A 12,344-nucleotide genomic window follows, 5' to 3' on the forward strand; every position below is an offset into this window, starting at 1 on the left:
TTGGTAGTATTTTGCTGCAGTTAGTTTCTGTCTCAGAAGCATACAGGAAGGTAGGGATCACTGCTGTCCAGTGGTCCACCAGTTTTGTGCTGGATTTGTAGTTTGATCTTTGAACACTACATTGCTGGAAAGTTGGAGCAAAATACATGTTAAATTTTTCAAAATTCTGATTAATAAAGTAAAAGCAAGCTGTATAGTGAATGAGTCAACATTGACTTGGAGTTCAGTCTCCAAATCTGTGTATGTGCTGGTATCATCTGTGTACTACAGCTCATTGACTGAAGTTACGATGACCTTAGCTTTGGAGTAGAGGTGACATAAGTTGGACAGTTTTCTACTTGTCCTGTAGTTAGCTCCAGTCCAGTGGGAAGCTTGTTGGAAGTGAAGTATGGCACTGTGGTGAGAAAAAAAATTGGAAAATTATTAGGGCAATAGTGCAGTCTTGCTTGACACCACTTTGCACTTAACATGGATCTGCACTGAGTCTCCTGGTTACCCCTGACTGGCAAGAAGTCAGAAAAGGCCATATGGCAACTGAAAAACAATAAAATCATGGGAGCACCCAATATCCCCATTGACGTTTGGCAGTGAAAAACCTAAGTTACCAATTAACAAGTGCTTCTCCCACAACTAGGAGGAAGAGGCAGTGCCAGGGGACCTCATGGAGATCATAATCAGGACCATCTTCGAGAAAGGAGAAAAATACAATAGCAGTGTTCTTCAATATGTGTCCTTGCTGTCTTTCATATTGAAGTCATTGCTAAACTCTTAGTTCTCAACTGTCTCCACCCAGTGGCCAAAGAGCTGCTCCCCAAATTGCAATCTGTCCTTCCAGAGACACAATCCACACTTTCTTTCTGGCACGAAACTCCAAGAGAAATTCAGGGAGCAGCATCAACTGCTATATATTGAGAGAGACTGCGAAGCAGCCTGTCAAATTTGGTTGCCCACAGAAATTCCTGCCCATTTAATGTTTGCACCATGATGGCATGGAAGTTGGCAACTGTTTTGCTACAAAGTGGCTGTTTAATGGCTACATAATACCAGGTTTTCTTAAAAAAACAGTTTTATTAATAATCTGGATTTACTAAAATGGGATTTGGGCTCATCGCACTGGATCAATACCCCAAACATGTGATACTAGCCTACTAACTCAACAACTGCATAACCATATCAATATTATTGTCCAACATTCTCTTTTCTATCAACTGCCTATTTGATTCTAATATTTAAGTTAATGACCATTTTAGGATTTATTATAGTGGCAATTATCTTTCCCATTTCTTGCACAACAAAAATCCACAGCCATGGCAAGGAGACGGCAGTACAGGACGTTGGCAAAAGTGTCCACAAGTAACTGGGCAGGCAACTCATGCCGCTGAAATAAGCATAAACTACAAGTCCCAGAATGCTCGGTACCTTACTAATTTCCGTTGCTGAGCACTTGACTTCCGGTTGGTCGCTGTTTTCTATCCTTTGAACATGGAGGCCGTGCCTCGGATGCCGATGATCTGGCTCGACTTGAAGGAAGCTGGGGAGTTTTCCTTTGCCGCTGCCGTCAAACAGGTAAATAACAAGAAAGGATGAGAATAGCAGAGTGTGTACCCAGCAGTGTTCCTCTGAGTAAAAGTATTTCGAGCACTAATAATGCCGGGGATCCGGGTCAGGCTGCGCCGGGTGGGAGGAGGCTGGTGACACTCGGGCCTCGGGATCTTCCTGCTGAATCCCAGTGGCTCCTGAATCTGACTCTGCTGTTCCTGAGTCTCGTTTGCTCCCTTTCGCTGCAAGCTCTTGATTTTGTTAAATTGTATTATTTCCTCGTTTTATGGATCACTTAAGCAATCTTAACAAAATAATTTACATAATACTTTTATGTGTATAATTTCGTTTATTCTAATTGTACATTTAATAGCTTCTAGTTAAATTTTGGAAAATAGGTTTTTCAATTAGTTTAATGTTCTTGCAATAGGTTTGTCTTGTATGATTTCTCTCTTTGTCAAATCCTTTGTTTTTGAATTGGGATTAAATTTGTTATAACTTGCTGGATTTTGTTGTTGAGTCATACTTTTTATTTTGAGAAATTAGACGAGTGGTTGAAATTTTAGAAAATGTTGGATTTCAGAATGGATTTATAAGAATCTGAAAAGATAGATTAGATCTTGATCAGAATTGAGGTCTGATATATCTCAAAGGTAAACCTTATTTCCATCCTTTTGGAGATAATGGAACTGCTATGTAGTAGTTACAACCATTAATTTAAACAAAATGGTAGTAAAGACTGCTAAATGAGGGTTTATAATATATTAGATATTGTCCAGGATGATATTATGAGATTGCTTCTTGCATTTCTAAGAGATTTGAGAAATTTTGAATGTAAATTTTATTAAAGGACAAAATTTAAATGACATATCTTTTCTAGTTTGCTAAATATTGAACTTGAGTCTACGTGGAATGTTTCATTGTCAGTTTTAAGCTTGTACATTGGACATTGTCTTGGGACTTTCTTTACTGTATCTCTTCCCTGCAGCCCCTTTGCCCCAGTTTTATTACTGGAAATGCATTTAACACATGGCATATTAGTGATGGGTGAAGTGTCAGTCAAGTAGGCTGCTTTGTTCTGGATGCTGTAAGCTGTCCAGCTGGGCTGTACTCCAGGTAATTGGAGAGTATTCCATCGCACTCCAGACCTGTGGCTTATGAAAATGATTTGGGGGTGTTGGGTGCTAAGTTACCACCTCTGTCACTTGTAGCCTGAGTATTTACGTAGCTGGTCCAGTTGAGTTTCCAGTCAGTAATGACATTTAAGATGTTGATGCTGGGGACTCGGAGATGGTACTGCCATTGAATGCAATCTTAGATGGTTGGCTCTCTCCTTGGGGTAAGCCATTGCCAGGTACTAGTGGGGCATGAATCTTGTGACTACCAGCCTAAGCCTGAATATTGTCTAGGTTTTGCTACATGAAGGTGGGGACTGTTTCACCATTTTGTGAGAAGTTATGAATGTAATTGAATGTTTGATGCAGGGGAATTTATTGATAAAGCAACAGTTGATGGTTGAGACTGAGATCTGAACCTGAGTAAGTTTGGCAGCAATGATCTGGGGTTCAGATGATCACCTACCACAGCAATTTTCCTTTTTGCAGGTTATAACTTGAATCAGTAGTCTTTCCCTTCTGATGTTTGTTGACTTCAGTTTCACCAGGGCTACTTGAGACTACCCTTGGTCAAAGGCAGCCACTTTCTCTTTACTTCTGTTATCCAGCTCATTGGTCCATGTTTGGAACAAGTTTTCTTTACGGTCTGCAGCTAGGTGCTTCTGGCAAAACTCAAACTGAGCATTGGTAAACAGGTTAGCAAATAAGTGCTTTGTTGGCAACATCTTCCATCACTTTTGTCTTGACTGAGAATAGACTGGGTGATAATTGATCAGAATGAACTTACTGTATCATTCTTTTTGTGAAAGATATACATTGACAATTTTTCATGTTGTCAGGAAAATATTATTGTCTGACTAAGTTGGAGCAGCTTGGCCAGAGTGGAAGTCATCAGAATTATAGCCAGGATGTTTGTTGGTCCTATGGCCTCTGCTATATCCAATCTTCAGCCAATTACTCACTGAATACTGGCTTTTGTAATAGTTGATTCTCAGGAAGAAGCCAAAATGGGCATCCTCTTGGTGGTCTAAATCCTTCAAACTTGTCTTTGAGTTTCTCATTATAGGTCCTGGCATCATTGAGGATGGTGATATTTTGGAGTTGCCTTCTTCCACAGGCTGCGTAATTGTTCACCACTATTTAGGATAAAATGTATCAGGACCACCAAACTTTGATCTAATTTATTTGTTGTGCAATTGCTAGGCCATTTTTTGCATGCTGCTTTCACTGCTTAGAATATCTATAGCTATGTTGCATTGTTGTTGGAATCTTAATTTTAGGCATGTTTGGTGCTACTTGCAGCTTTCCCTTGTGCATTCATTGAACCAAAGTTAGTCCCCTGACTTAGTAATGGAGTGAAGGATAAACCATATAGACAGTGGTGAAATATACTTTTGAAAGCACCCACCCTAGTTACATTAAACCCCTTGTACCACTGTGTATTGATCAACATTGAGGACTACCTACTAATCAGCTGAGGGAGGATGGTAAGTGATAATCGGGAGGCAATTTCTTTGCCTGTGTTTGAAATTGTACCATGAGACTTCCATGGGGGTCTGGATGACCTCCAAGATGAATTCTTCCTGCTGGCATCGCACGGTACTGCCACCTCTTTAAATGCCAGGAAGATCTTCCCCTCATGGTAAAATTTAGAAATGGGGAATATTGTTTCAAAATGAAAAATCTTCCTTTTAAGAGAGATGAAGAAAATTTTTATTCACTGAGAGCTGTGACTCAGAAATTCTTTGTCCCAGGAACCTGTGGATGTTGGAGCAACAAACAAGATGCTGGAGGAACTCATTGGGTCAGGCAGCATCTGAGGAGGGAAATGGATAATTGACGTTTTGGATCGAGGGTCTTGATCTGAAACATTGACTGTCCATCTTGCCCCACAGGTGCTGCCTGGCCCGCTGAGTTCCTCCAGCATCTTGTTTGTTACTTCAGATTCCAGCATCTGCAGTCTCTTGTGTCACCATATCTTTAATCTGTCGGGGAGTGAAGGGTGGGGGGAAACAGGCAAGAAATTGAAAACATAAGAGCAGACAAGCAGGTGTATACCCATAGAACTTGCAACATTTAATGAGATCGTAGTTTATTTGTATACTGACTCCATACCTTGATTTGCTTAAAATCCAAAAATATATCTATCTCTGTCATGAAGGTATGTAGTGATTCAGCCTCCACGGCCCTCTTGGACAGAGAATTCCAAAGCTTCTCTACCCCTTGACTGAAGAAATATCTTCACATCTTAATGCTCAGGCATGATAGTGTAGCGGTTAGCGTAATGCTATTACAGTGCCAGCGGCTCGGGTTCAATTCTGGCCACTGTCTGTAAGGAGTTTGTACGTTCTCTCCGTGTCTGCGTGGGTTTCCTCCGTGTGCTCTGGTTTCCTTCCACATTCCAAAGACGTACAGGTTAGGAAGTTGTGGGCATGCTATGTTGGCGCCGGAAGCGTGGTGACACTTGCGGGCTGCCCCCAGAACACTCTACGCAAATGATGCATTTCACTGTGTGTTTCGATGTACATGTGACTAATAAAGATATCTTATCTTAATGGCCGATCCCTTATTTTGAGACCGTAAGTCCTGGTTCTTGACACGTGAGTCTTCGGGAAACACTGATACATTCTCTGTCAAGTTCTGTAAGAGTTTTCTATTTTTCAATGTAGTGACTTGTCATTCTTCTGAGCTCTGGAGGAATCTTGATTCAGTGGATGTAAAAAGAATGTTTACTTCTGTAGGAGAATCTAGAAATGGGAGTCACAGATTAAAAGTAGGAGGTTGCCCACTTAAGATGGAGGCTCCTGGGTCTTTGAAACTCTTTTCCTCAAATGGTGGCAGAAGCAGTATTTGAATATTCTTAAGGCAGAGTTGGATAGATTCTTCATAAGGCAGGGGGTTGAAAGATTACCAAAGGCAGATGCGATTGCAAACTCATTTTGCATTCCTATCAGCCAAATGATTGTTGGTGATTGAGCTTGTTACCATGGGGAAATCTCTGGGCTCTGGATAGTTGTGCAGTGAAACAAAGAGTGGTGGAGACAAGCAGCTTCCAACAGAAGGTGATGAGAGAGAGACCACAGGATCTGGGCAGTCTGTCAACGCATGAAACAGGTTCTGCCAGTACTCAATGTGGCCCACACTCACTTGAGTTGGTGAGGTTGCAGCCCTGGACCTCGCATTTCAGCGTGACTGCAGTGCTCACCCCAGCCCACCCGTTCCAGCCCTTGTGGACAGCCTCTCCACACTGGGCTGTGGAGAATCATTGCTGGATTTGTAAAGTTCCTGACACAGCCACGCTATCAGTGACGCACCTACAGTTTTAGCACTGATTCCATTAGCATGCTCTTTCTTGGGAATGCATCCCGTCTGTTAAGCGAGGTACCAGTGTAACTTGGTTTAAATTTCCCAGCTGCCATGATAGTTTTTGTACTTGTCTTGTAATCTGAATTACAAGTCTGTTCAATGACTCCCATAGAAAATAAATCCTTATTGAGTTTGAGCATCTAATCAATAATGCTGCTGTAAGGTCATCGATCTGAAATGCTAACTTTGTTTCTCTTTCCACAGATGCTGCCTGACCTGCTGAGTATTTCCAGCATCTTATGTTATTATTTCCGATTTGCAGCATCTGCAGTTTTCCACTTTTCAATTATATGTCAGGCAAACTAGTTTATAGTTTTTTTTTGCTGGCCTCTTAATTAGTCTTTCCACTCAGTTGCAGAATCTAGGGTAATTTGGAAGGTGATCACCAAGAGATGCATCTCTTATCTCTGCAGCCAACTCTTAAAATACAAGGATATGAGCATATTACCTCGAGGGAGCAAAAAGCTAGCACATATTAGTGTTGGTTTCAGATCTATACTGCAAAATATTTATTTCTTTTAATTACACCAAGCTGCTGGAAACAATCAGTTCAGGTAGAGTCTGTGGAAAATGCAATAGTGTTTCAGATGTTGAGTTTTCATCAGTAGGCAGAATATACTTGTTTCTTTTTGAACAGATGTTGCCTGTGCTGCTTGTTTTTCTTTACAGGATTTTCAGCATCCTTTGTTTTTTAGATTTTTTTAAACTGTCTTAGCTTAGCTCCATTATTCATTATGTCAATTAGACTTTTATTACAAATGTTTGAATTTTCATGAAAGGCTAGGCCATTTTTAAGTATAAGATGTTCTCTGGATATGGGGCATATTATGTGGGGCATAAGATGCTTATTTATTAGTTGTACCTAGTTGCCCTTAAAAGGAATAAGTTATTGCTTTGAACAGCTGAAGAAATTCAGCATATGTCTGCACTAAAAGTGGGAGTATAGTGAAGGTGCTCTTATGGTGCTAATGTGTTTAGAGTTCCAGAATTTCAACCGAGCAAAGATGAAGAAATGTATATCCTTGGTAGGTTCATATGGGATCTGAACTGAAATTTGAGGGCGGTGTTTGTAACCATACACCTGCTGCTTTTGTCCTTCCAGGAAATACAGTTTGAGGGTTTTGTTAGAGAGGGCATTGCAGGATGTAACAAGAATCTTGTACATGATACACAGAACTAAAATGTGCAAAAGGTGGAAAATTGAATGTTTAAGTGGTTACATATGCATCAACTGTCTTTTTGCATTCACAGGCTGTGTTCCACTGTCATTGAGGATAATATGTGCCACATGCAGTTCGTTTAATTGGCCTCTTTTGTGTCAACTGACCTGAGCAATCAGTCATTCCAGCGGTTGATAAATCTCTTTGTAAAAATAATAACTTTCCTGCGTCTGCCTTGATCTCATATTTAGAGGGCTGATGATTTGTTCATTTAACCTGCTGCCTCAGCATATTTTAAAAGGCTGACCTGTAGATTCTGTCCTCTAAATAGTTCTTAATGTGCCCTCTGAGACATCTTCTGAGCTCTAGCCTATCCAGTTTCTTTGTGTTGGCTCTTTTTTTTTGTTATTCTATTAATATGTTTGATCACTTCAGTAAGTTTATTATAAAAGAACAGTTCAGCATTCCAACTGTACCATTGTTATTTTGTTTCTTGCACTGTCTTAAGATTTGGCTAATACAGAATCCACATTGGTCCAATGCATCCTCTTCACATTTTTTTTCCCATAGGGTGAAAGAATCCATCCTTCAGCCACCTCCAGAAGCACGGATACTTCTGCTGAGATCAACCGCTATGTTGTCTTTCCCCTTCCCCAAAGTTGTCATTTTGAGATTGAGGAAAAATAGGTGCTTTCCCATCTCCAAATTCTTGGTAAAAATTCAGACTTTGGAATTATTGAAAAGTAGCAAGCAGGCTGCCCTCCATCTATAAGGCAGGTTTGTCATGTGTTTGATGTAATGCACAACTATTTTAGCAAGGTTTCTGACAAGGTTCCACGTGGCAGGTTGATCAAAATAGTTAAAGCCCAATGAATCCAAGGCAGACTGGTAAATTATCTACTTACTAATAATCGTACATGTTTATACACCCTAAGTTTTTTTTTCTCTTCAAATACACATCCTTGTTTATTGAAGCATGATTTGTTTCTAATTTTCAAATAACTGATAGATCACAAGCTGAATTATTTTGCTTTTGAGTTTCAGAGTTTGAGTCTCTGTCACTGAAAAGCAAAAGGAACTACAGATATAGACAGAATGTTACAAATGCCCAGCAGACCTGGCAGCATCCATTGACAGAGAAACAAAGTTAACATTTTGGTTTGATGTTTCTGTGGTTGTGGTGAAAGGTCATTGACCTGAAACACTAAATCTCTTTTTCTAGACACAGCTGCCTGTTTTACTGACCATTTCCAACATTTCCTTTTTCTACCTCTAAAGTTGAATGAGGAGCAGTGAGATACAAGAAGGAACTGACTGCAGGTCTAATGGACAAATAATCTAAATATTTCCTGACATTACAGATCAATTTGTACCTGTGACATTTGTCCTTTGTGGTTCATATTTAAATGCTAATGCCATGATGAGTCAAGATTGTTATGAATACTTATGGTGCCTGGTAAGATTAACAAATGAGTATAGATAACATTAATTAGGTTATCTAAAGTATTGACCAGATTAGGAATCAAATATTCAATATCTTCAAGAATAGTTGGGGACACAGGATTACTTTCCCAGTCAAGTTACATTGGCTAAGATACGTTGACTCAAAAACAGACTACAAATTAAAACACAGTTCAAGAAACACGATGTGATTTCAGCATGTGATTGGGAGAAATACAAGATAGCTTGTGTGAAAGTGAAATCATTATTGTTTTTCTTTCTAATGATGCCTGGCCTGGTTGTGCCAGCAACTTTCTTTGCAGATTTCCAATATTCACGCACTTTTCTTTTAGTTTAATGTTGTAACTGTTTGAAGTGTGGCAAAATTCATTGTTGTATCTGCATGAGGATAGGAATTTGGGAATGTGAGACCTTGCTTTTTAAGGGTATGTGGTGAGGTAGTATAGAATATTGAAGTTCCAGCTCAGGGGAAGATGTGATGCCAGAGGTTTGGAAGTCTGCGAATCCACTGTTTGAAAAGGGAGGAGGGGATGAACAAAATAACTATCAGCCAATTTAACTCTGTGGCAAATTATAAGGATTAATACTTATGGAAAGTATAAACCTTCATTTTTAGAAAGGCACAGATTAATCACAGGTAGTCAGAGTAGATTTGTTAGGGAAGTTCATGTCTAATCAACTTTTGAATATTTTGAGGTAATAAGGATGGATAATTTGGTGCAATAAGGTGAGGAAATATACTGTGGGGTGTTGGAACAAAGGATATGTCCGTACATGCTTAAGGGCTGTAGGGCAGGTTAATAAGCTGAATAAAACATAAGTAGGATGTTTTACCTTTACTCCCTAAAGAGATCAAAAAGACTTTGCTAGAACTGTAAATAATACCAGTTTGATCACAGTTTATTGCATTGGCTTCTGATCATCACATGATGGGAAATGTGGTTGCATTGGAGATAGTTCATAATGATGTTGTAAGAATTGGAATATTGCAGATATGAGGAAAGAATGTTTGCATTAGGGCCCTAAACAGAGTGAATAAAATGGATGTTTTCCTTAGCAGAGATGACAAAGACCAGAGTACATTGATTTAAAGCAATTAGAAAAATTGGAGGGGTGATGAGAGTTTTTATCCTGAGGGTGGCAGGAATCATTGGATTTCAAAAAGAGCAGTAGAGATAAGCCATTCAACAAGTACTTAGATATGTACCTGAAGAACTGTCCTTAATCTGCAGTGCTGTATACCAAATGCTGAAAGGTGGAATTAGAAGAAAGTTACTCTATAGCTATTCTATCAACTCAAACATGATTGGCTGAATGGCTTTCTGTATCTTAAATTTTCTACAATCTTGTTCTTGGCATCCTGATGACCATGAATAAAATAGCAGTATAGGATAATGTTATCAGTTGGAACAAATTAATTACCAGGCAGAAAGTGCTTAAGGATATCTGTGTGACTAATTCTTAGTGGGTTTGATTTTGGCAGAATGAGGCATCACCACAGCCCTATAACTATTCTTGTTTACATTCCTACCTTGTGCCTGGCAGATTGAGTCACAGAGCAATAGATGTTGAATCTCTGAGCTGAAGAATGGGCATGTGGAGTGAAAGACTCATGAAACTTTGGGAAAGTAGCTGTTCAATCTTTGATAACTGCAATCACATTTAAAGACGAGCTGCATAATTTATAATGTGTGCAAGAAATGATTGGCTGATTAAACATACAAGCCCTTCTTGGGTATTGAGTGCTTGATTTATGGACACCCTTGCATGTGAACAAGCTGACTTATATATTTTTAAGTTTACAAACATTTTCTAATGAATTTTTAAACAATTTTTGAAACTAGTTAAGCTTCCTAACTTTAAAGTGGCGCTTCACAGGTGAGTGTGAGGCGAAGCAATTGATTTGGACTTAGCCGGTGTGGTCGGAGCCTGGCTGCAGCTGTGTGCTGCTGAGGCAGAGGCAATATTTTTGGCGGGAATAAGTGGTTTGACCTGCTGTGCTAGCTGTCTGGAGGGTCTGTATGGGGATGGATTTGCTGGCTGCTGAGGGGTTGCAGGCGGTCTTTATCAGGGTTGTGCAAGATATTTCCCCGGCTTTTGAGAGACCAGCAGGATGGATGGAGATGGTTTTGCTGGCTTCTGTGGGGCTGCAGGCATCTTCTGCTGGGTGGGAATGGGGCATTTCCGTGAGCCTTCTCTCCCCACCCTCTGAGCTGCAAGAATCGGGCACTGGGTCAAGCGCAGCTGAGCAGACTCGGTCAGTGAGGCCAGCTGGTAGCTGCTCTTCCCGTGCCTGCTCACCCTCCTGTCACGGCTGTTTCTGTGATCCTCTCCCACATTGTTTTTGTTTATTTCTGACTTATGAAAAATTAGGTTTACCATCAGTTCTCAGGAATGGAACCCTTTCATAACCTGGGAGCTGCTTGTAATCCAAAAATAGGTGAAAGTTATCATATCGAGCAGTAATGAAGAGATTTTCTATTTGTTAATTGTGGCATAGAGTTGTAATTACGAATATTGTGGAAAATTATTTTGTGGTCCTGAATTTGTTTTCCTACCTTTTCCAGTACATTTTGAAGCATTATGGTGAAAATCCTGACAACTACAGTGAGGAACTGAAGAAACTTGATCAGCTCAGACAAGTAGGTGCCTAACAACTGGCTTTAGCTGTTTAGTACCAAACTCCCTTGTTTCAATTCGAGACATTTTCTGAGAATTTTTATTTTGCATTTATTTTTATTTTCACCCTATGTGACTAGTTTTATTTTGAAATGCTTTCCTTTTCAAAGTAATTAAAGTAACACAATGTTATGGACAGCACATTTTCAACTACATTAGTAACTTATTTTGCATCAACCTAATATATTGTTACAGCTAATCCAGTTCTTCATGATGCTACCAGCCATCATTGTCCAGCAAATATCAGCACCTTTTCCTCCCCATTCCCCTCTCCAATCCTCCTGCTCTAATATTAACATTTTGTGAATAACGCATTCTCTAGCTAGTTCAGTGCTGTCTCATGGTTCCAGTGAAGTGGGTTCAGTCCTGACCTGGTACTATCTATGTGCAGTTTGCATGTTATCGCTGTGTGTTTCTGAATGCTCTGATTTCCTGCCACACCCCAAAGACGCGTGGGTTAATTGGTCACTAAATTATTCTTGGCTTCTAGCTGTATGGTAGAATCTGAGGAGTTTAGAGGAATGTGAGGAGAATAAAATGTGGTTGGCATTTTTGGTGGGCTAAACAGCCTGTTTTCTTGTTGATCAGGAGGAAGAGATGGGCATGTACACGTGTGGCCAGTGACTCCTATACCCGACTTCCTTGGCTTTTAAGAGTTATTGACCCTTCTTGCAGCCTCCTGAGCAAGGCCTTTGTCATAGAAACGTAGTCAGAATCAACAGTTGTGGCAACCAACATCTTGTTTTTTCAGTAACCTGATCGTGACACGCCCAGTCCAGCACTGGCATCTGTTCGGTCATGTCATTCGTTAGGGCAAGGGCCCACACCATAACGAGTACTGATGGACTAACCACTGCTCATTGTTTTATCTGTATTGGCCTAGCCCCAAAAGAATGATGGCAGCAGAGACCCTGCAGCAAATAAATCAATGTGGAAGTTCTCAGACCTCTCAAAGAAATCTTAAAGCTGCTCAGAGCCTTGCAGAAAACCTCATATCCCCATACCAACTGGAGCTGTAGTTTTT

At 40.1% G+C, this 12,344-nt stretch overlaps 1 protein-coding gene across 1 annotated transcript in view; it reads left to right on the plus strand.

Annotated features, from left to right (window-relative positions):
• Positions 1-1,423: 1,423 nt before the first annotated feature.
• Positions 1,424-12,344, plus strand: part of ptpn23a (protein tyrosine phosphatase, non-receptor type 23, a) — a 47,570-nt gene continuing 36,649 nt past the window's right edge. The window contains exons 1-2 of the mRNA XM_052023984.1: positions 1,424-1,566; positions 11,209-11,283. Coding sequence (XP_051879944.1) covers positions 1,483-1,566; positions 11,209-11,283 — 159 coding nt within the window. The 5' untranslated portion in view covers positions 1,424-1,482. The remainder of the gene's footprint in view (positions 1,567-11,208; positions 11,284-12,344) is intronic.

The sequence above is a fragment of the Pristis pectinata genome, chromosome 9 (assembly GCF_009764475.1).
Source record: "Pristis pectinata isolate sPriPec2 chromosome 9, sPriPec2.1.pri, whole genome shotgun sequence".
Taxonomy (NCBI): domain Eukaryota; kingdom Metazoa; phylum Chordata; class Chondrichthyes; order Rhinopristiformes; family Pristidae; genus Pristis; species Pristis pectinata.